At 42.3% G+C, this 25,736-nt stretch overlaps 1 protein-coding gene across 4 annotated transcripts in view; it reads right to left on the reverse strand.

The window, feature by feature from the left end:
- LOC134807286 (uncharacterized) overlaps positions 1-25,736 on the reverse strand; it is a 199,993-nt gene that overhangs the window by 143,048 nt on the left and 31,209 nt on the right. The window contains exons 2-3 of one of the 4 annotated variants that reach the window (XM_063783528.1): positions 13,727-13,850; positions 7,475-8,499 (exon numbers count right to left, since the gene is read on the reverse strand). In XM_063783528.1, coding sequence (XP_063639598.1) covers positions 8,472-8,499; positions 13,727-13,850 — 152 coding nt within the window. In that variant the 3' untranslated portion in view covers positions 7,475-8,471. Of the gene's footprint in view, positions 1-7,474; positions 8,500-13,726; positions 13,851-25,736 lie in introns of those variants that run through there. The other 3 variants (XR_010147347.1, XM_063783526.1, XM_063783527.1) reach the window with 3 other exon arrangements.

Genomic DNA, 25,736 nt, shown 5'->3' on the forward strand with positions numbered 1-25,736 from the left:
GCTTGGAGCAATTATGAATAGAACATCAGATAATCACAGAATTATCAACAGAACATTTATATACAGGTTTTTATGTAAGCATAAGTTTTCATTTCTCTAGGAAGTGGGATTTCTGGGTTATAAGACAAACACATGTTAACTTTATAAGAAATTGCCAAACTTTTCCAGACTGGCTATACCATTTTTTATTCCCACCCACAATGTATAAGATTTGAAATAGAGCTTTGGGAGGCTGAGGCGGGCGGATCGCAAGATCAGGAGATTGAGACCATCCTGGCTAACACGATGAAACTCTGTCTCTACTAAAAATACAAAAAATTAGCCAGGCACGGTGGCGGGCGCCTGTAGTCCCAACTACTCAGGAGGCTGAGGCAGGAGAATGGCATGAACCTGGGAGGTGGAGCTTGCAGTGAGCCGAGATCACGCCACTGCACTCCAGCCTGGGGGACAGAGCAAGACTCAGTCTCAAAAAGAAAAAAAACAAAAAAAAGAATTGCAATAGAGAGAAGAATCAAATAGATGCAATAAAAAATGATATAGGGGATATCACCACTGATCCCACAGAAATACAAACTACCAACAGAGACTACTATAAACACTTCTATGCAAATAAACTCAGAAATCTAGAAGAAATGGATAAATTCCTGGACACATACACCCTCCCAAGTCTAAACCAGGAAGCTGAATCCCTGAATAAACCAATAACAAGTTCTGAAATTGAGGCAGTAATAGCTTACCAACCAAAAAAAGTCCAGGACCACACGGATTCACAGCTGAATTCTACCAGAGGTACAAAGAGGAGCTGGTACCATTCTTTCTGAAACTTTTCCAAACAATAGAAAAAGAGAGAATCCTCCCTAACTCATTTTATGAGGCCAGCATCATCCCAATGCCAAAACCTGGCAGAGACACAACAAAAAAAGAAAATTTCAGGCCAATATCCCTGAGGAACATCCATGAGAAAATCCTCAATAAAATACTGGCAAACTGAAACCAGCAGCATCAAAAACCTTATCACCACGATCAAGTCGGCTTCATCCCTGGGATGCAAGGCTGGTTCAACATATGAAAATCAATAAACGTAATCCAGCATATAAACAGAACCAATGACAAAACCACATGATTATCTCAATAGATGCAGAAAAGGCTTTCGACAAAATTCAACACCCCTTCATGCTAAAAACTCTCAACAAGCTAGGTATCGATGGAACGTATCTCAAAATAATAAGAGCTATTTATGACAAACCCATAGCCAATATTGGCAAAAACTGGAAGCATTCCCTTTGAAAACCAGCACAAGACATGGATGCCCTCTCTCACCACTCCTATTCAACATAGTGTTGGAAGTTCTGGCCAGGGCAATCATGCAAGAGAAAGAAATAAAGGGTATTCAAATAAGAACAGAGGAAATCAAATCGTCTGTATTTGCAGATGACATGATTTTATATTTAGAAAACCCCTTCATCTCAGCCCAAAATCTCCTTAATCTGATAAGCAACTTCAGCAAAGTATCAGGATACAAAATCAATGTGCGAAAATCACAAGCATTCCTATACACCAATAACAGACAAACAGAGCGCCAAATCATGAGTGAACTCCCAATTCACAATTACTACAAATAAAATAAAATACCTGGAATACGACTTACAAGGGATGTGAAGGACCTTTTCAAGGAGAACTACAAACCACTGCTCAAGGAAATAAGAGAGGACACAAGCAAATGGAAAAATATTCCATGCTCATGGATAGAAAGAATCAATATTGTGAAAGTGGCCATACTGCCCAAAGTAATTTATAGATTCAATCTATCCCCATCAAGCTACCACTGACTTTCTTCACAGAATTGGAAAAAACTACTTTAAACTTCATATGGAACCAAAAGACAGCCTGCATAGCCAACACAATCCTGGGCAAGAAGAACAAAGCTGGAGGCATCACGCTACTGGACTTCAGACTATACTACAAGGCTACAGTAACCAAAACAACATGGTACTGGTACCAAAACAGATATATGGACCAATGGAACAGAACTGAGGCCTCAGAAATAACACCACACATCTACAACCATCTGATCTTTGACAAACCTGACACAAACAAGCAATGGGGAAAAGATTCCCTATTTAATAAATGGTGTTGGGAAAACTGGGTAGCCATATGCAGAAAACTGAAACTGGACCCCTTCCTTATACAAAAAACAACTCAAGATGGATCACTTAAACATAAGACCTACGACCATAAAAGTCCTAGAAGAAAACCTGGGCAATACCATTCAGGACATAGGCATGGGCAAAGACTTCATGACTAAAACACCAAAAGCAATGGCAACAAAAGCCAAAATTGACAAATCGGATCTAATTAAACTAAAGAGCTTCTGCACAGCAAAAGAAACTATCATCAGAGTGAACAGGCAACCTATAGAACGGGAGAAAATTTTTGTAATCTGTCCATCTGACAAAGGAGTAATATCCAGAATCTACAAAGAACTTAAACAAATTTACAAGAAATAAACAACCTCATCAAAAAGTGGGCAAAGGATATGAACAGGCACTTCTCAAAAGAAGACATTTATGCAGCCCACAGACATGAAAAAATGCTCATCATCACTGGTCATTAGAGAGATGCAAATCAAAACCACAATGAGATACCATCTCACGCCAGTTAGAAGGGCAATCATTAAAAAGTCAGGAAACAACAAATGCTAGAGAGGATGTGGAGAAATAGGAACACTTTTACACTGTTGGTGGGAGTGTAACTTAGTTCAACCATTGTGGAAGACAGTGTGGCGATTCCTCAAGGATCTAGAACTAGAATTACCATTTGACCCAGCAATCCCATTTCTGGGTATATACCCAAAGGATTAAACATCATTCTACTATAAAGACACATGTACACGTATGTTTACTGTGGCACTATTCACAAGAGCAAAGACTTGGAACCAACTCGAATGTCCATCAATAATACACTGGATAAAGAAAATGTAGTACATATACCCCCATGGAATACTATGCAGCCATAAAAAAGGATGAGTTCACGTCCTTTGCAGGGACATGGATGAAGATGGAAACCGTCATTCTCAGCAAACTATCACAAGGACAGAAAACCAAACACCGCATGTTCTCACTCATAAGTGGGAGTTGAACAATGAGAACACATGGACATAGGAAGGGGTACATCACACACCAGGGCCTGTCAGGGGGTGGGGGGCTAGGAGAGGGATAACATTAGGATAAATACCTAATGTAGGTGATGGGTTGATTGGTGCAGTAAACCACCATGGCACATGTATCCCTATGTAACAAAACTGCACGTTCTGCACTTGTACCCCAGAACTTAAAGTATAAAAAAAAAAAAAAAAAAAAAAAAGAATTGCAATTGCTCTCAACAGCTCTTGGTATTACCAAAGGTTTTCCTTTTTTCAGCAATTCTAATAGGTGTGTTTGGTTTTAGTTTACAAGTCTCTAATGCTTAATGATATTGAACATCTTTTTGTGTTTTATTTGCCATTTATATATTCTGCAAAGTCTTGTGACAGATGCAACTTGCAAATTTTTTCTCCCCGGCTATAGTGTTTTCATTCTCTTAATAGCATCTTAAGTCTTTTAATTTCGATAAAGACCAATTTATCAACTTTTTATTTTATGGATCATGCTTATGGTACCATGTCTAAGAACTCTCTTCCTTAATCCCAGGAAGAGATTTTCTACTATGTTCTTTTCTAAACTTTTTAGAGCTTCACTTTTACATTTACATCTCTTATCAATATTGAGTTCATCTGTATACAAGCTGTAAGGTTTCAGTCTTCTTTTGTCTGTTTTGTTTGTTTATATGAATGTTCAGTTGTTCTAACATCATTTGTTGAAAATATGATCCTTTATTGAATTACCTTTGCACCCTTGTCAAAAATCACATGGCCAAATTTAAGCAGTTATCTTTCTGGACTCGATTCTGTTTCATTGATCTCTATGTTCCCATGCAATACCATACTGTTCTGATTACTGTAACTTGGTAATATGTCTTAAAACTGGGTAGCATGTTTCCTACACCATTATTCTTATTTTTCAAAGTTGTTTTAGCTATTCTAGTCCTTGGCCTTTCCATGTAAACATTAGAATCAGCTTGTCTGTAACAACAAAATGTCCTGGTGATACTTTGACTGGAATTGTTTTAAATCTCTACATCAGTTTTGGCAGAATTGGCAACTTTTTAAAGTTAAGTATTCCAATCTTCAAATATGGTGTTTCTTGTTATTTGTTTATATCTTCTTTGAGTATTTTCACTGGTATTTTGTAGCTTTCAGTAAGATGTTCATCTATTTCATTTTTTGGTATTCTATGTGGTACTGGTTTTCAATTTTCCTATCCAATTACACATTTATGCTTGTGATGGTTGAATTTTTTTTTTCGAGAAAGAGTCTCGCTCTGTTGCCCAGGCTGGAGTGCAGTGGCGCGATCTCACGCACTGCAAGCTCTGCCTCACGGGTTCATACCATTCTGCTACCTCAGCCTCCTGAGTAGCTGGGACTACAGGTGCCCGCCACCACTCCTGGCTAGTTTTTTGTATTTTTAGTAGAGATGGGGTTTCACCATGTTAGCCAGGATGGTCTCAATCTCCTGACCTTGTGACCCACCTGCCTCGGCCTCCCAAAGTGCTGGATTACAGGCGTGAGCCACCGCACCCGGCCTTGATGGTTAATTTTATGTGTCAACTTGGCCAAGCCATGGTAGACAGTTTGGGCTCAAACACCAGTCTAGATGATGCTGTGAAGAAATGTTTTAGATGTGATTAACACTTAAATCAACTTTGAGTAAAGCAGATGACCCTCCATAATGTAACTGGGCCTCATCCAATCAGTTGTAGGCCTTGAGAAAAGAGACTGAGGTTCCTTGGGAAAGAGGGAATTCTACCAGCAGACGGCCTCCAGACGCGAGCTGCAACATCAGCTCTTCCCTGGGTCTCCAGCCTGACAGCCTGCTCTGTAGAATTCAAATTTGCCAGCCCCTACAATCACACAAGCAAATTCCTTAAAATTAACCAATCTCTCTCTCTGTCTCGCTCTCCCTCTCTCTTTTTAAACACACAAACACACACACATGGGTGTGTATCTCTCACATATATACACATGCATATGTGTGTGTGTATCCTATTGGTTCTGTTTCCCTAGAGAACCCTAATATGCTGATGTATAGAAATACAATTGATTTGTGTGTGTGTGTTAACTGTATATCCTGCAAACTTGTTAAACTCACTTATTAGTTCTAAGAGGTCTTTGCAAACTCATTGGGTCTTTGACATAAACAATCGTGTACACTATGAACAATAACTGTCCTCTCCAGGGTGGGGTGGGCACCAGGTTAAGAGTTGAGCATCTCCTTGAGATGTCCTTATTTGCTTAGGTCCTGCATGAAAGCACACAGTGCCCTGGCTCTTTTGAAAAGCAGGAAAATCCTGAAAGCAAGCAACACAGAGCTTTCTCCATTGTGAGGTGGTGAGGAGGGGATTAGGACACTAGATGAGAAAGGACAGGCCTAGACAATGAAGCAAGGGGCCAGTGGGCAGATGGGTAAAACCACCTGCTCCTCAAAATGGCCAGGCTCTGAGATGAAGCAGGAATCTGCACTTAAACTGAGGCTGGATCCATCCCAGGGATTCAAGTGAGTCTGGCATATTGACAGGAATCCCAGTGGAAGTCTTTTTGTGGAGTGAAGGACGGGGGTGAGTTGCAAAATTTTCTGGACCAGAACTTATTGTAGGAAAAGAATTGAAGCTGGGCATGGGCTCCTGCTTATGGTCCCAGCTACTCAGGAGGCTGAAGCAGGGGGATTGCTTGAGCCCAGGAGGCTGCGGTGTGCTATGATCACACCTGTGAATAGCTGCTATGCTCCAGCCTGGGCGAGAGAGCAAGATCCCATGTCTAAGAAAAGAAAGGAAAGAATTCAGGCACTGTGAGGTGACCTAGGAACAAAGCTTCAAAACATTCTGAGTACAACAGAAAAAAAGAAGTTTTACTTAAAGTCCATAAAATCCTGGGACATTAGCATCCTTTTTTGGAAACCCCTCTCTTAAACTGTAACTCCAGGGAGACAGAAGCTCCCGTAGACCAACAGAGCACATGGTCCCAGTGCCCAGCAGAGCGACGTGGAGCTGCAGAGTCCTGTGGGGGCTAATTTGTACACAAGCACATGAAACACCCCCACAGGAGCCTAGACTTTTCCTCTGTCTTGCTGCAGACCTAGAAAGAGCTAGAGACCCTGTCAAATCATGGGGGTGCAAAAACCCATGCAACTGAGGGGTTTTCACTCATGGTATGCTGTTTCTGCAGGCCTGTGATGTCAAGAGAAAACAGAAAAAGAGAAGGGAATTCCACCTTTGCCCACTGAGAACAAATCTACCCAACTCCTCTGTCACAACCCCTGTGAGAAGGTTCTGCCATCTCCCAGCCCTGAAGACTGTGAGGTCATCTGACCACCTATTACATTGCTAAATATGGCAAGATGTCACCTGACTCGACATTAGGCTGCCCGTCAATCATCACACTCCCTTTCTCCCACTTACTTTTCCATCACCCCGTAGAAGGTTCCCAACAGCTGTCCTTAAGTCCTCCAGGCTATAGAAACCACTCTTGAAACAATATGTCAGCGTACCATTAGTGTCCTTCAACTCACACCCTCACTTCCCAGCCCCTCCTCTGTGAACAAAGTCTCTCCTTACCTCTTCCGCCAGCACTAATCAACCTAATGTTCCTTCACTCTTTTCTCCCCTCCCAGCTTCCCTCCAACCTGCACCCGACACCCCCCCATCCTTTCTCCTCTTTCTTTCCAATTCTCCACACTACGACTGAACACTTGTCAGAAATGGTGCTCCCCCTGGGCCCCTCCACACCTCCTGAAGCCCAATCCCCATCACTTCTTACCACCCCCAGCTCTCTGATGGCCCTGGGCCTCCCTCCCGACAGCTGAGGCCCTTCCTGGATCTCTACACATCACCAAGCTAAGCCAGTGTTCCAAAATAGTCTCCTGAACAATGATGACAACTGCACGGTTATTTTGGAAGGTGAGTGTGGCCAGAGTCCCAGAACAATGCAGGAAAGACAATGGGATGGTGGACAGCAGGTAGCCTGGCCAGCTCTGTTTGTGCAGATGAATTCAGGAGCCTGGTATTTCTCTGAAGGATGACCAGAGAATGGATGAGCTCTCAGGATCACACTGAGACCAGGTCCCTAATGCTCCTAATCCCTTAGGACACAATGACCTGAAAGACATAGAAACTGCTTCTCTGAAAATTGGCTTGATTATTCTCCCAAAGTTGACCAGGATCCAGAGCTTTAGATTGCAGGAGGTCAGGGCATATGCTGAGGCCTAGCTGTCTTCAAGCTGCAGTTTCCAAGATAGCCCTGAATAGAGTCCAATCAATATATGGCAATATATTTCTCCTTTGTTTTCTGCAAGTTTTACAAAAACACACATACAGAAATGTACGTAAGTCATAAGTTTACAGCTCAGTGGATTTTCATGAAGTGAACACACCCTCAAAACCAGCACCCAGATACAGAGAATACAACAAAAGCAGCAGAGAGCCTACTCACCCCTACTTCCAGCCAATACTCCATCCCCTACCCCAGGATAAATGCAATCCCAGCTTCTAATATTGTGCATTGGCTTTGTCTGTTCTTTGAACTTTCTGTAGCAGAGTTATAGAATATGTACACTTCTGTGATTGGCTCATTTCAGCCAACATAATGTCTGTGAGATTCATCCTTCTTGGATATAGTTCCAGTTAATTCATTATCATTATTGTATTGTATTGTATTCAATAAATATTACAATTCATTCATCCATTCTACTCTCCGGCATTTGGGTAGTTTCCAGTTTGACGGCATAAGTAGTAGAAGTATTGTGAATATTCTAGGACATGTTTTCGTTAAACATACATGCAGCTCTGTTGGGTACAGTATAGGCCTTGGAGTGGAATTACAGTTCTCAGAAACAAAAGAAAATAAATTCAAGTTTGATATAGACTTGACTGCTGCAAGACACAGATTCCCTGACTGCAGTGAACCTGAGGTGGCCGTGAGCAGTGGAAGGAGTGTGCTTGTTAAAAGGGCAAACGTGATGCTGGGAGACATGTACAAATCTCAAGAGATTATTCAGGGAAGCACCAGATTTATTTTAAATGATGGGAAGAGGTGTCAAATGAAGGTTATAAAAACATTCCAGTAAATAAGGCCAATGGTGGGTTGATAATATCTTCAGAGAACATGTTTAGGATCACACGGTTCTTCTTCACTCTTCTCTGCAGAACTTCCTGGCAGCGATGGCAGTGGAACATTGGACACGGAGATGAACAGGAGGTGGGAAGAGGAGGCTAAGTGCATGTGGGCCTAAAAGTCCCTGCTTTGGGAGTTTTTCAACAGTCCTGGATGGAGGTAAGGAGGCAGGCGTGATTCTAAGATCTCAAGGAAAGGAGATTCTATGTCACTCTTCTCTTCCCTTGGCCCTTAGACTGTTTACGAATGAAAGAATTTCATCAATTATTTCATTATTTCAATATAGCAGATGCCCTCACTGAGACTTCCAAAGATTTTTATCAACAATTTTATGTCACTCCCACTAACTCTTTGAGGGTAAATGACAATTAATTTTCCCGTTTAAAAAACAGAAACACAAAGACCCAGTGGAGTCTGCATTTTCTAGGTTTAGTCAGCCATTCTGGAAGCTGTGTCCTGGTAACCACAGTGTCCCAGCTGTGAACTACGGGCAAGTGTACAGCATCATCTTCCATTCACCACGTGGTTACTGCACTTCTCATACAAACTACCTGCGTCACTCAGTTATCCACTATCAAGGACTGCCACACTCCTTAGAGCAGATGCAGGGCACTTAGAGATTAATAAAACAGGCTGGGCACAGTGGCTCAAGCCTGTAACCCCAGCACTTTGGGAGGCTGAGATGGAAGAACTACTTGAGCCCAGGAGTTCAAGACCAGCCTCGGCAACCTAGTGAGACCCCCATCTCTACTAAAAAATAAAAAATTAGCCTGGCATGGTGGCACCTTCCTGTGGTCCCAGCTACTTGGGAGGCTGAGATGGGAGGATCCCTTGAGCTCAGGAGGTTGAGGCTGCAGTGAGTTGTGATTGCACCACTGCACACCAGCCTGGGCAACAGAGCAAGACCCTGTCTCAAAAAAATTAATTAATTAAATAAAAATAAAACTAAAACCCTTTTAGAGTTCAAGTCTTAATCGCCACATGGCTTTGAGCAACTTATTTTATCTCACTGTGCCTCCATTTCCTAGACCTGGAAACGAAAATAAGAGAGAATGAAATTTAAACAGCTTCTCAGAAGAGTATGTAAGTTAAGCCACATAAAGCATATAATATCTGTCACTTAGTAGCCACTCGGCACATGGTAATTACAAAGCTTGGTGCCATAAGAAGTTGCTGGGGAGGCAGACATGTAAATGAATGCAGAAAATATATGAGGAATACTAAAATAGAAATTAAAGTGTCCTGTGGCTTTTTCATCCACATAGACAAGTGTCAAAGCTAGTATCTTTCTGGGAGGATCATGGCAGACAGGAGGCAGGCCTAGATTGCAGCTCCCACTCAGACGGACAGAGCAGCATGTGGAGTATTGCATCATGAACTTTTGCTCCAGAATGACTGCAGGAAGAAATCGGGAAAGCCAAGAGAACCCACAGACCCTCTGAAGGAAGTGAATTGCTCCTGCATGACCTGGGAGACACCCCAAATACCGTGAGTGCCCAAACTATGGAAGTGGGAAAGGGGCATCATTCAGTCCCAAACACACAACCTCACCGGGGAACCTCAAGATCTACATCACCGGAGAAGATTCTAACATTACCTGGAGCTGAGTCAATTTAGAGAGCCAAGTGAAATGCAGGGTAAAGGAAGCAGTGGGAAAATCCCTCTGGGCTCTCTGGGTGCCCTAGCAAGCCATTTCTGCCTTGCCTCCCAGGGGTCATTGGGGAGGGCTACCAGAGGCACTGGGAAAAGGCCACAGGGAGAAGGAAGCCTCCAGCTGAACTTTGTAACAATTCCAACTGAACAAGAAGTCTCCTGGCCAGAACTACAGGGAGGGCGTGAATCCTGTGTGCAGACCACAGGTGGGGAAGCACGAAGGGTTCACAGCTTTCACAGCTGGGAGGCTGGTAGCCTGGGGCAAGCTCTCAGCCCTGCTTGCCCACTGCCTGGACACAGACTTGGTGCTGTTGAGCAGGAATGGTGAGAGTGAGACTGGCCCTTTGGGTTGTGTGGGAGCTGGGTGAGGCCTGTGATTGCCAGCTTTCCCTCACTTCCCTGACAACCTGCATGACACAGCAGAGGCAGCATAATCCTCCTAGGAACACAACCCCATTGACCTGGGAACCACACCTCCATCCCCCACAAGCAAGACCCGCTCAAGGAGAGTCTGAACTCAGACATGCCTAGCACTGCCCCCACTTAATGGGCCTTCCCTACCCACCCTGGTAGCTGAAGACAAACAGCATATACTCTTGGGAGTTCTAGGGCCCCACCCACCGCCTGATCCCTCCCATACTACCACAGCTGATGCTCTCTGGAAAGTGCCACCTCCCAGCAGGAAACCAACCAGCTCAAAAATAGTGCATTAAACCACCAAAACTAAGGACCCTCACAGAGTCCATTTCACCCCCCACCACCTCCACCAGAGCAGGCATTGGTATCCACAGCTGAGAGACCCACAGATGGTTCATATCACAAGACTCTGTACAGACAACTCCCAGTGCCAGCCCAGAGCCTGGTAGACCTGTTGGGTGACTAAATTCAGAAGAGAGATAATAATCACTACAGCTCAGATCTCAGGAAGCCCCATCCCTAGGAAAAGGGGAAGGGTACTACATCAAGGGAATACCCTGTGGGACAAAAGAATCTGAACAACAGCCTTGAGCCCTAGACCTTCCCTCCGACAGAGGCTACCCAAATGTGAAGGAACTAGGAAACCAACTCTGGTAATATGACAAAACAAGGCTCTTTAATACCCTCCAAAAAAATCACACTAGCTCACCAGCAATGGATCCAACCAAAAAAAATCCCTGATTTACCTGAAAAAGAATTCATAAGGTCAGTTATTAAGCTAATCAAAGAGGTGCCAGAAAAAGGCAAAGTCCAATTTAAGGAAATAAAAAAAAAATACAAAAAGTAAGCGGAGAAATTTTCAATGAAATAGGTAGCATATAATAAAAAGCAATCAAAACTTCAGGAACCAACGGATGCAGTTATAGAAATTCAAAATGCTCTGGAAAGTCTCAGCAATAGAAGCGAATGAGCAGGAGAAAGAACCTCAGAGCTCAAAGACAAGGTTTTCAAAATAATCCAACAAAGACAAAGAAAAAAGAATAAGAAAATATGAACAAAGCCTCCAAGAAGTCTGGGATTATGTTAAATGACCAAACCAAAGAATAATTGGCATTCCTAAGAAGAAGAGAAATCTAAAACTTTGGAAAACATATTAGGGTATCCACTACTGGGTATCTACCCAGAGAAAAAGAAGTCATTACACGAAAAGGATGCTTGCACACATATGTTTATAGCAGCACAATTCTCAGTTGTAAAAATGTGGAACCAACCCATATGCCCATCAATCAGTGAGTGGATAAAGAAACTGCAGTATACATATACAATGGAATACTACTCAGCCATAAACAGGAATGAATTAATGGCATTCACAGCAACCTGGATGAGATTGGAGACTATTATTCTAAGTGAAGTCACTCAGGAATGGAAAACCAAACATTGTATGTTCTCGATCATATGTGGGAACTAAGCTATGAGGATACAGAGACGTAAGAATGACACAGTGGACTTTGGGGACTCAGGGAGAAAGGGTGGGAAGGGAGTGATGGATAAAAGACTACAATTTGGGTGCAGTGTATACTGCTCAGGCGATGCGTCCACCAAAATCTCACAAATCACCACTAAAGATCTTACTTATGTGGCCAGGTGCAGTGGCTCATGCCTGTAATCCCAACACTTTGGGAGGCTGAGGCAGGTGGATCACGAGGTCAGGAGATCGAGACCATCCTGGCTAACATGGTGAAACCCCATCTCTACAAGAAATACAAAAAATTAGCTGGGCGTGGTGGCGGGCCCCTGTAGTCCCAGCTACTCAGGAGGCTGAGGCAGGAGAGTTGGCATGAACCCGAGAGGTGGAGCTGGCAGTGAGCCGAGATCGTGCCACTGCACTCCAGCCTGGGCGACAGAGCAAGACTCCGTCTCAAAAAAAAAAAGATCTTACTCATGTAACCACACACCACCTGCTCCCCAATAATCTATGGAAATAAAATAATTTTTTTTTTTAAAAGAAACTAGGCTGGGCACGATGGCTCACGTCTGTAATCCCAGCACTTTGGGAGGCCAAGGAGGGTGGATTACCTGAGGTCAGGAGTTTGAGACCAGCCTGGCCAACATGGTGAAACCCTGTCTCTGCGAAAAATACAAAAATTAGCCGGGCATGGTGGCACACACCTGTAATCCCAGCTACTCGGGAGGCTGAGGCAGGAGAATTGCTTGAGTCTGGGAGGTGGAGGTTGCAATGAGCCAAAATCGTGCCACTGCACTCCAGCCTGGCCGACAGAGTGAGACTCTGTGTCCAAAAAAAAAAAAAAAAAAAAAGGCCAGGCGCGGTAGCTCATGCCTGTAATCCCAGCACTTTGGGAGGCCAAGGCGGGCGGATCACGAGGTCAGGAGATCGAGACCATCTTGGCTAACCGGTGAAACCCCGTCTCTACTAAAAATACAAAAAATTAGCTGGGCGCGGTGGCGGGCGCCTGTAATCCCAGCTACTCAGGAGGCTGAGGCAGGAGAGTGGCGTGAACCCAGGAGACGGAGCTTGCAGTGAGTCGAGATAGCGCCACTGCACTCCAGCCTGGGCGAAAAAGCGAGACTCCGTCTCCAAAACAAAAAAAAAAGAAAGAAAGAAAAGAAAAAGAAACTAATAGGGAAAAAAAGCTAGTATCACTCTTACATGAGATCTTTAGGCATTATACAGTAAGACTGTCTCAATCTCAGTAAGAACTAAGTAAATAAATAAAATGACAATAAGGGACTTTTGTGCATCCAAAACTTTCAGGCAAAGATTGTAAGTTCTCTAGCATCATCACATGCCCAGGTTATATTTCTCAAGCCTTACTTGTTCCTTCCCACACATTAACATTTCAGAATTATATTTCATTTATAACAGGTATTCTCTAGGCTCACTAACCTGACAGGGTTAATATCAAAAAATAAGAACAAAACTAATGGCATTTAAATAAAAATAGCCTCGGGCTTGAGCCCATCCTAGCAACCACAGTGAAATTCCAGCTTCCCCTCAATCTTCTCAGAGTTCTTGGATGGCCTAAGAATGATCCCCACAGCCTCTAGACGCTACCTGCAACGTTCTTTGCAAGGAGCTCCCCTCCTCCTTTCAATTGGTTCCACCTCTGTCTGCAAAGGCTGCTTTCCTTTCTCTCTCATGGCTCACTTTACTGATACTGAACTCCTCCCTTCCCAATATTGAGATCTGCTGTGTCCTGGGGCTGGGGCTATACCTCCTCTCCCGTATCACTCCCCTGCTTTTGTCACCATCACTGCCTCTGTCCTGAGCTACAAGCCCTCAGCTAAGCCACAGCATGCAAGTGCGAGTTTCAGTCCACAGGCAGAGTCGGAGGCCGCTTGCTCCAAAAGAGAACATCCACTTTACTTTCTTACCTTGCTGAATCCACAAGAGGGAGCCTCGTGCCGCTTCTCCAGCCAGAATGGTAGCCCCCAAGGCTCTTCCTCTTCTTCCACCTAGGTGCAGCATCCAACAAGGTCAAAATCACAATGCTTCCATCTAATAAAAAATTACCAGACATGCAAAAAAAACAAAAAACAAAAAAAACAGGAAAATATGACCCTTAATATAGAGAAAACAAACATGAAAAACAACCCAGAAATGACACAGACTATAGAATTAGTGGAAATAGTTATTATAATTGTATCCTATATGCTCAAAAATTTAGAAGACTGAACGTGTTGGTAGATATATAGAAGATTTTTTTAAAATAGCCAAATTGAACTTCTGAAGTTAAAACTACAATGTCTAACATGAAAATACATTGGATGAGATTAACAGCAGATTAGACACTAAGAAGAAAAGAATTGTGAACTTGAAAACAGCAATAAAAGCCATCCAAATTGAAATACAAAGAGAAAGAAACCAATGAAAAGAAACAAGAAGAGCATCAGGGCATCGTGGGACAACTTCAATCAGTCTAAAAAATGAAAAGATGCTTCTAAATATAAAAAAGAATCCTTTAAATTGTCAAACAGCCCATCAGAATTTTTAATAGCTCTATTAGAAAAAAAGTTCATTTTGCTAAGTTCCAGCAGGCCAATCTTTGTGATGAATCCCTTGGGATGTTGCCAATCCAGACAGGCAGCTCTTAAGGTGACACACCAGTCATCCAGGGACTTACCATCACGTCAGTCATTTTGTTACTGTTTTTAATAATGTAAAATACTTGACCAATGAGGATTCCTTCCAGAAATGCAAAAGTTATTCAACAACAGGAATCCTATCTACCTAAATCATTACATTTATAAATTAAGAAGAAAACCCGCATGATTTTATGAATGTAAAAAGGTATTTCTCTAATATTTAACAGCACTCTAATAAAAACATTAACTAACATAGGAATAGAGAGAAGCTACCTAAACAAGATGAAAACTGTTTACCAAAACAGAATTCTATTTTTAGTCATGATGGAATAATAGAGACTAGATGTACCTTCCCCCTCCTTACATAACTAAAAGCTGGACAAAATATATGAAGCGAAAGTTTTCAGACATTGGACAACAGGCAGTGCAAGACTGTGATCCCTGACAGAAAGACAAGTGAGATCAGCCCTGCAAGTACCCCCAGCTCACTGCCTGGAGAATTTCCAGGCTGACCACAGAAAAAAGAAACCAAAACAGAGTCCAACAGTCTCACTGATTAAGGAGACAAAGTTCAGAGTTCCAGCAGGGCAAAATGAGAAAAATTTGTGAGGCAAAGTATCAAAGAAAAAGAACTGCAGAGAGTGAGGGTTCCAGAGATCTGCACAGCAGTCCCTCAAGACTTTGGCTGAGTACTGCTATGCGCTTGTGTAAGGAGACTACTGAGGCTGGGGAAAGAACAGCAGACAGGAGTAGGCAGAACAATTTCAGGAGTTCACACAGGACCAGAAATAGTGTTTTCCCTAGCCGGTTTGGGAAGATCTCCTAATACGGTGGGGCATCGGGTACAGTTCTCAAAAGCATATTGCCTCAGTGGGGCCAAATTAGCCCTCAGTGTAAAAGTAAAGTATCTAAAGGAATGTTTAGAAATCCAGCACCCCATAACATAAAGTGTACAATGTCTGGTATTCAATAAAATATTACCTAGTATGCAAATAAGCAGGAACATAAGACCCAGTATCGGAAAAAAACATCATTCTATAGACATAGACCTATATATGACTCAGATGTTAGAATTTGTAGGCAAGGACATCAAAACAAGAATTATAAATTCACTCCATATATTCAAGAAGTGCAAGAAAGCATGAGTATGGTCAGGAGAAAAATGAAATGCCTAACTAAACTTCTAGAAATGAAAAATACATCAACTAAACTGAAAAATACATTGGCAGGATTAACAGCAGATTAAATGCTATAGGAGAAAAGATTTGTGAATTTGAAGATATAGCAATAGGAACCATCCAAATTAAACACTGAGAGAAAATATAAGCCAGAAGAAAACTAAACAAAGCATCAATAAGTTGTGAGACAATATCAAGTAGCCTAACATATACATAACTGGAGTATCCAGAAGAGGGGAGGAAAATAATACTTGAAAGAAATGGCCATTTTTTTTCCAAATTTAATGAAATTAACCCACATGTATTAGTCAGAGTTCTACAAAGAAACAGAAGGAAGAGGATATATATATATATAGTATTTATTAGTATTATACTATATATATTTTATATATATAAAATATATTGCAGGTGTGAGCCACCATACCCAGTATATGTATTATTTATATACGTAAATATGTAGTATTTTACCAATATAAATATATTGGCAACATATAACTATATTTACATATATAAATATATTAGAGGGAGAGAGAGATTTATATGAAGAATTGGCTCACACAGTTATGAAGGCTAAGAAGTGCCATCATCTGCCATCTGCAAGTCAGAGACCCAGGAAGGCCAGTGCTGTAATTCAGCCAGTGGTTGAGTCCATCCAGAAGCACTCTCATGGACACACCAAAAATTATGTTTAACCTGCGCACCCCATAGCCCAGTCATGTTGACACATAAAATTTATTATCACAAGTCTACCCTTTGTCAACTTGGCACCTATACACATCTCCTCAAACCAAACTTATTCTCCAAATAAAAATAATAGGTCATAATTCCACCTACCTTAATACTACCCTGGATACAATAAAAAACACACAGTAACTTATTTCCCAGATGAGGAGGTAAAATCCTTGAAAGATGTTTACTCTGATATCCTACAACACTTGCCTGGGTGCAGTGGCTCATACCTGCAATACCAGCACTTTGGGAGGCCAAGGCACGCAGATCGCTTGAGCTCAGGAGTTCAAGACCAGCCTGGGCAACATGGTGAAACACCAACTCTACAAAAAAATACAAAAATTAGCCAGGCACGGTGGTGTATGCCTGTAGTCCCAGCTACTTGGAATGCTGAGGTGGGAGGATGGCTTGAACCCAGGAGGCGGAGGTTGCAGTGAGCCAAGATCGTGCCACTGTACTACAGCCTGGGTAACAGAGCCAGACCCTGTCTCAAAAAAAAAAATTAAATTAAAAATACTTAAATAGTATGATATAAAATATTATAAATACATCTTATGTTACATGATAAGGGAATAAGAACAGAAGGATAACAAAGATACACACACAAATGTGTTTATGGCAAAATAAGGAGAAAATAGACACGGCAATTACCATCTTTGTTTCTGTAATTGGCCACATGGCCATGGCTGGTATTTACAACTAACTTTTCCCACTACCCATTCTGTATTCCCGTTGCCTTCAGCAAGCACCTCAGCTTTATCTGGCAGGGTGACTTCAACTTTTATTCCTGAAGGGTTTGAGCCATTTGTAGCCCTGCCTGGTCAGGCTGTAGTTTTCTATTGAAATAAAACACAGGGCATGGTAATACTAAAAGATACCCTAAGGAATCTCCTATATTCTGGATATACTTACTCTTCCTTAACTCCATTGTGGAATAGTAGTCCAATTTCCCCCTTGGTAGTCAGGACCAATCATCCCAGCCAACACTGTAACTCCCTTCTTTACCTATTGAGAAATATAAGGACCCCAAAGTGGCCAGGTGGAAGTCTTTAACTTCCAGTTCTTGGGATCATTATTGTGTCTCCTGGTGGAAATATCCCTTCCTTATGGAAATATCCCTTCCTCTAGAACTAAGACCTCTAGGTCAGCAAAGCATAAAGTCAGGAACAGGAAGCAGAAATTTTGCCAGTGGGTCACTCGGGGTAATAGTGAGTGGTGCCACTCCCACTTTTGTCTTTTGATCTCTTGACCTGTGAGTGCTACTTGCTGTAGGAGAAACAAGATCTTATATTGGACACTGATTCATAGCATATACAGCCTTCCGGGGAACTTCACTCCACCCCTGCAAGAAATTGCCGCCTAGCTGGTGTCATAACTGAGACTTCAAAATGCTATTCCACTGTTTTATCAAGCCAATTGCTTCAGGATGATGGGGAACATAATCAGACCAGCAAATTCTACCAGCATGGGTCCGTTGCTCCATTTCTTTTGCTGTAAAGTGAGTTCCTTGATCAGAAACAATGCAATGTGGACTACTACAATGATGAATAAAGCATTCTATAAGCCCATGGATGGTAGTTTTGGCAGAAGCATCGTGTGCAGGGAAGACAAACAATATCCAGAGTGTCTATTAAGAACAAACACTGTCCCTTCTATGATGAAAATGTCCCCACATAATCAACCTACCACCAGGTGGCTGCGTGATCACCCTAGGGACTTGCTGTTGGTCTCTGCTCAATGTTGGCCATATCAGGGACTCAGTGTTGCTCTCTGCTGTTGGCAGACTGGACTTGCAGCAGTGGCTGTAAGCCAGATTGGCTTGTTGAGTGGAAGTCCACGTTACTTCACCAAGCATAACCTCCATCACTGCCATCATGGTCACTTTGTTCGTGAGACCATTAGGCAATGACAGAGGTAGCTGGGAAAAAAGGGTGATCAGTATCCGCAGAATGGGTCATCTTGTCCACTTGATTATTAAAATTCCCTTTGGTGAGTATTCACATGGGACACAAATATCACCATGTGTTTTGCACACTCAGAGAAATCTGTCCCTATACCTCTTCCTTAAATTTGTCACCAATTTTCCAATCGTGTTCCTCTCAATTCCCTGAACATCCAGCCAAACCACTGGCCACAGTCTGAACTGATATATAATCACAGGTCTGGCCATTTCTCCTTCCAAGAAAAGTGTACAATCAGATGCACTGCTCAAAGTTCTGACCCGTAAGAGGATTTCCCTTCACAGCTGTCTTTCAGGGATATCCCAGTAACAGGTTCTAGTACTACGGCTGTCCACTTTTGGGTGGTGTCTGCATATTGTGCAGAACCATCTGCAAACCAGGCTTGAGCCTTTTCCTATTGATTGATCATAGGGAACTCCCAGTAACACCATAGGTGCATGCAGTGGGAGAGAAGGCAGTGTTGCAAGAGTAGATACCATGAGCATTTGGGTCACTTTTTCATGTAACTTACATGTGCCTTCAGGGCCTATTCCAACCAGATCATGTATGTACTGCTTCCATTTGATGATGGAGTGCTGTGTATGCCAAATTTTATGACTTGGTGGATCAGGTAACAGCCAGTTCATGATGGGCAGCTCAGGTTGCATGGTAACTTGGCAGCCCATGGTCAAACATTCAGTCTCTACTAAGGCCCAGTAGCAGACCAAGAATTGTCTTCCAAAAGAAAAGTAGTCATCTTTGGAAGATGTCAGGGCTTTTTTCCAAAATTCGAAATGCTTGCACTGTGATTCTTCCATTCATCCCTATCTGCCACTGACACCTCAAGCACCATGGATCCACTGGATCATATGACTCAAGCAGCAGGGCAGCTTGCACAGCAGCCTGGTCCTGTTGCGGAGCCTTCTCTTGTTGTGGACGCCACTCAAATCCAGCAACTTTTTGGGTCACTGGGTAAATGGGCCAGAGTAACACTCCCAAATGAGGAATGTTGACTCTAAAATCTTAAGAGACCCACTTTCTTGGTTGTAGGACGGGCCAGACACAGTAATATACCCTTCACTTTAAAAGGGTTGTCTAGCCATGCCCCACACCACTTGACGAATAGAAATTTTGCTGAGGTACAAGCAAAATTTGCCTGAATTTTAGGCAAGTCACACAAATGTCTTACCAATAAGTTTAGAGTAGTTGTTATTTCTTACTCACCACGTCTAATCAGCATTTAAAATGCTTGGGGGGAAAATCTAAAAAAAGCATCACTAAGATTAGGACAACATCAAGTTGCCTAACACACATATAATTGAAGTTCCCAGGAAAAAGGAAGAAAAAAAATACTTGAAAAAAGTGGCCATTTTTTCCAAATTTAATGAAAATTATTAATCTAAATATTCAAAAATAGGCTGGGCATGGTGGCTCATGCCTGTAATCCCAGCACTTTGGGAGGCCAAGTTGGGCAGGTTACCTGAGGTCGGGAGTTCAAGACCAGACTGGCCAACATAATGAAACCCTGCCTCTACTAAAAATACAAAAATTAGCCTGGTATGGTGGTGGGTGCCTGAAATCCCAGCTACTCAAGAGGCTGAGGCAGGAGAATCACTTGAACCCGGGAGGCAGAGGTTGCAGTGAGCTGAGATTGCACCATTGCACTCCAGCCTGGGCAACAAGAGTGAAACTCTGTCCCCCACAAACAAAAAAAAAAAGAAAAGACATACCAAAAGGCAAAAAACAACTTGAAAAAATGGAGCAAACATCAGAACGAGACTCAGACATGTCAGGGATGTTGGAATTATCAGACCAGTAATTTAAAACAAACATGATACATGTGTGAAGGGCTCTAGTAAATAGCATGCAAAAACTAATGGACAGGCCGGGCGCGGCGGCTCACGACTGTAATCCCAGCACTTTGGGAAGCCACGGCAGGTGGATCTTCTGAGGTCAGCAGCTTGAGACCAGCCTGACTAACCTGTCTCTACTAAAAATACAAAAATTAGCCAGGCAGAGTGGCGGGCACATGTAATCCCAGCTACTCCGAGGCTGAGGCAGGAGAATCGCTTGAACCCGGGAGGCGGAGGTTGCAGTGAGCCGAAATCACGCCATTGCACTCCAGCCTGGGTGACAGAGTGAGACTCCGTCTCACAAAAAAAAAAAAGGGCCAGGCGCGCTGGCTCACGCCTGTAATCCCAGCACTTTGGGAGGCTGAGGCAGGCAGATCATGAGATCAAGAGATGGAGACCATCCTGGCTAACACAGTGAAACCCTGTCTCTGCTAAAAGTACAAAAATTAGCTGGGCGTGGTGGCCTGCGCCTGTAATCCCAGCTACTCGGGAGGCTGAGGCAGGAGAATCACTTGAACCCAGGAGGCAGAGGTTGCAGTGAGCTGAGATCATCATGCCATTGCACTCCAGCCTGGCGACAGAGCGAGGCTCCGTCTCAAAAAAAAAAAACAAACAAAAAACTGTTGGACGATAGAAGCAGAGAGATGGAAATCCTAGGAAAGAATCAGAAAGAAATGCTAGAGGTAAAAAACGCGGTAATGGAACTAAAGGATGGCTCTGATAGGCTGACTGGTAGACTGGACATGGCTTAGGAAAGAATCTGAGCCTGAGAATATCTCAATAAAAATCTCTATAACTGAATGACAAAACAGAAAAAAATGGGGGAAAGAAGGACAAAATATCCAAGAACTGTAGGACAACTACAGAAGGCATACATATTTGTGCTAGAAATACCAGGGGAAAAAAAGGAGAGAAAGGAACAGAAAATATATTTGAAATAATTATGACAGAGACTCCAAATTAATGTCAGACATCAACCCATAGATTCAGGAATCTAAGACAACACCTGAGCTAAGGCACCTGAGCTGAATACAGTTACATCCGGGGTACAAGTGAAGGGACAGTGGCATTAGTGGCAGTTATGTCCACTAGCAGGGCCAATTCTCAGAAAAGTCACAGCCATGTGGGCCCTCTGGGGCTTGGGAGTAGCATCCTCAGGAGTAGGTGATGAGCAAATTCTGGAAAGTGGTCCCAGAAGTCAGGCCTCGGCAGCAGAGCAGGTCTCAGGTGCTTGGCATGCAGTCGGCCTGCTGGCTGACACGATCTTGCCTGGGAAGCATGGGACACAGTTCATGGGCTGCTACTGGTGGGAGCCAGGGTAATGGGGTGCACATCCACCCTCCTGAAACAGGTCAGGGTCACTGTTCTCTTTGTCTAAGGTATTATCTGAGCTCGTGGTCTCACAACCAAGAAAATTAAAGAGCATGGACACAAAGGGTGAGGTTGGAGCAAAAATTTAATAAGCAAAAGAAGAAAGCTCTCCACAGAGGAGAGGGGTCCCGGATGGTGGCCGGGTTACAGTTGAATTCAAAAGCTTTTATAAGAAACTGCTCTCATCTCCGTAACCGTTTGAGTAACTTATCTATAAAACTGTCTGCATAACTCCCCTTATCTATACAGTTGTGGGTATGTCTCTAGGTAAGCACAAAGCACAGCTTTTTGTTTGTATAAGTGTGGGTTTAAGTAAGCCCCCTTCCTCCCTGGGCAAGTTCCCTTGGAGCCCACCATGTACATGTCTGAAAAGGGGAGAAACTTTTTCCTGGGAGCTCGCTAATCATACAAAGAACAAAAACAGCCTCTGTGCTGGACTTTGCCTGCCTTACCTGTTTATCTGCGGCTTATCTGTACACCTGCAGTCTGAATTTTTTCCAGGCTGCTCTATTTTTGCCTGTAGCTGTGATTTTTCAGGCAGGCAGCGTCACAATTTTTCAGACAGGCAGCTTCTCCAAGGACTAGTCTGTTAGTTGTTTACCCAACTAATTTTTCCATTTCTTCTCCCTCATCCCCACCTTGAGGAGTGGAACCCTTAACTGCTGCTAGGGAGACGGGGTGTTGATTTTTCTAGCTACTTCCCACTGGAGAGGGGCATTGTGTGGGTAACAGCAGCTAGGATTTTCCCAGGGCTGGTTTAAGGGTCCTCAGAAGAAAGATGCATTTATGCATGGTTCCATTTGCATTACCATTTGGAGCTTGATAGCCTCTAGGCAAAAAGAAACAATTTGGGTTATTAGAGGACATGTATTAAAACGAGACAAGGTGGGTAAGGACAGCTTTAAAAAATCCCGAGGCTGCTGACATGCTCTGATAACTGGTGGCTACAGTTAGGCCTGTTAAGATTTGGGTGCTCGAGCTTGGCTTTGGTTACCTTTCTTGGTCGCACTTTCCCAAAAAGGAAACCTCTGGGTTACAGGTACTCTATTTATTCTTATTACCTGGCAGGTTTGTAGTATAATTGCCCAGAACTGGAATATTGTTCCAGATTTTTACATTGCCCATCCCTTTCTGTCTCCTCTGAGCTGCAGCTGGAGATCGCTCATTGGTTTACAGGAATAAGCAAGGTTCGTTTAAAATGTAGGCAAGAACTTAAAAACAACTAATGAGACTAGAAATTAATGACAGCTGTGTGATAAGTTTTGAAACAATTTCTGTCCCTTCAGTCCTTATTTTTATTAAAAACAGATTGTGATAGGACTGAGTTGTTTGCAAAATAAACTTTAGTCTTATACCTGGTCTGATTTTTTGCATAAAGTACAGCAAGAATAATTATTTTTACTTAGGCCTTTCAGATTGGCTCTGAATGTGTGTTAGTATTATTCCTAAAATATAACTTGAAGAAGATTAGACTTCGTTTTGGCAATTCCATGTACCTAAACATGTCAAATAATGTTCTTTACCTCTCTTCTGGGTGCTCCAGGGGCCCTCTGTAGCACCAAAAAGCTAGGGGTCAGGAAAGAAAACCTTGAGACTGAAGTTTGATTTGGGGAAGCCTGTTAAATATGTTAGAGTTTCAAAGCACTTAATATTATGAAACAGAATTTTAGATTATCATAAGTTACTTGTTTTGCCAAAATGATGGGTCAAAGTTTTGAAAAATCAAAAAATTTCATTTGCTTTTACTATTACATGAAAATCCTGTTCAAGAGAGAAAGTTCAATTTTACCCTTGCATTAGTCTACTATTGATGTTAACTCCAATTTTTATTTTTATTTTTTTTGAGACGGAGTCTTGCTTTGTTGCCCAGGTTGGAGTGCAATGGCACGATCTTGTCTCACTGCAACCGCCACCTCCTGGGTTCAAGCAATTCTCTTGCCTCAGCCTCCCAAGTAGCTGGGACTACAGGCACAAGGCATCACGCCTGGCTAACTTTTGTATTTTTAGTAGAGATGGGATTTCATCATGTTGGCCAGGCTGGTCTCGAACTCCTGACCTCAGATGAGCTACCCGCCTTGGCCTCCCAAAATGAGCCACCGCGCCTGGCATAACCCCAATTTTTAATGAAACCTTATAGATGATTCTATCCAACCTTAACCAGTTTGACCATGAGGTGACATTTTCACAAACCTTTTATAACCATTTACATATTTTGCTAAAGAACAGATTCGTGTCTTAAAAAACCTTGTTGTACTTTTACTTCAGTGCTCAATTTACAGAAAAATCGTTTTTACAATTTTTCCCCAATTTGCCTAAACCTTCAGCTTTATTTTATCTAATTTAAGACAGTTCTTTATCCCTAGGCAAAATGTACACTTCCATGCCTTCTTATAATCTTTTACTAAAAACACATTTTACTGTTTTTACACACCTTACATGTAAATATATTCTCAGTAGTTTCAATTACATGTCATAATGGTAATGCTTAGCAATTTTTAACCTGAATGTAAAACCTGGTAAGTTGTTTCAATTATGTGCTAGGTGCAGATTGTTTGACTCCTTCCAACATAGTTAGGGGCATAGTTACTTCCATATGTTCCCGGGCCTTACAAATTGTGAAGCAAGCAAGTTGACAGTTTTTAAAGGCCACAGAAACAGTTCACAACCTTAAAACATTTAGCAAACCTAGCATTTGACCTACATAATCTAGACTACGTCTTTACACCTTGAAGACATTTGTATTTTACCAACAATCCCTAAGTCTGTTCTTTTTTTTAAAGATTAAAGTTATGTAAAATGAGTCATTACAGCTCTTACTTTTCCTTTAAAAATATTTTATCCAAGTGCTTATTCTTTTTTAAGTTAATTAGAGCTCTTTTTATAGACATCATACACATCACACATATGACTACGCAGACAGACAGAAAAAGATCCAGCAGCTCAGGGTGGAGCCCTTTAAGAATAGGGCCAGCAATCAGAGAAATGCAAATCAAAACCACAATGAGATACCATCTCACACCAGTTAGAATGGTGATCATTAAAAAGTCAGGAAACAACAGGTGCTGGAGAGGATGTAGAGAAATAGGAACGCTTTTACACTGTTGGTGGGACTACAAACTAGTTCAACCATTGTGGAAGACAGTGTGGTGATTCCTCAATGATCTAGAACTAGAAATGCCATTTGACCCAGCCATCACATTACTGGGTATATACCCAAAGGATTATAAATCATGCTGCTATAAAGACACATGCAACACGTATGTTTACTGTGCCACTATTCACAACAGCAAAGACTTGGAACCAACCCAAATGTCCATCAATGACAGACTGGATTAAGAAAATGTGGCACATATACACCATGGAATACTATGCAGCCATAAAAAATGATGAGTTCATGTCCTTTGTAGGGACATGGATGAAGCTGGAAAGCATCATTCTGAGCAAACTATCGCAAAGACAGAAAACCAAACACCACATGTTCTCACTCATAGGTGGGAATTGAACAATGAGAACACTTGGACACAGGAAGGGGAACATCAGACACCAGGGCCTGTCGTGGGGTGGAGGGAGGGGGGAGGGATAGCATTAGGAGATATACCTAATGTAAATGACGAGTTAATGGGTGCAGCACACCAACATGGTGCATGTATCCATATGTAACAAACCTGCACATTGTGCACATGTACCCTAGAACTTAAAGTATAATAATAGAAAAGAAAATGTAAAAAAAAAAAAAAAAAAAGAATAGGGCCAGGAAAGCATGTAGTTTCTGGAACCTAACAGACAGACATGACTGTAAGACAAAAACAGATTTTGAGAGGGATTTATTCACCTTTAATTCCAGGGGTTCCATGATGAAAACAGAGATTTCTCCCAAAATGGGATCTGTGGTGCCTTTGCTGTTCTCCCAAGGAGTTCTATGCCACCAGAACTCATCTTAGGGCCTTTCATGCATGTGCCAAGAGTGTTGAAACAGAGTAAAGTAATGCAGTCAACTGAGAAAAAACCTTTTCCAGAAAAAACAAGATACGAGGGGAAAAAAAGGCCTTTTAATATACCTATAACTTGGATATCCACTTTTAATTAAGCTGAGCAGTCTTTAAGAAAATGCTTTTTATTAATTAAAACTTTACAGAGAATATAAACAGTGATCCTTATTATTCCTTTTACCAGTTTGCACCACTACCCATTCACACTCATGTTCAGGTTCTCCAGTTTCTTCTGGGCG

The sequence above is a fragment of the Pan troglodytes genome, chromosome 9 (assembly GCF_028858775.2).
Source record: "Pan troglodytes isolate AG18354 chromosome 9, NHGRI_mPanTro3-v2.0_pri, whole genome shotgun sequence".
NCBI classification, from domain to species: Eukaryota; Metazoa; Chordata; class Mammalia; order Primates; family Hominidae; genus Pan; species Pan troglodytes.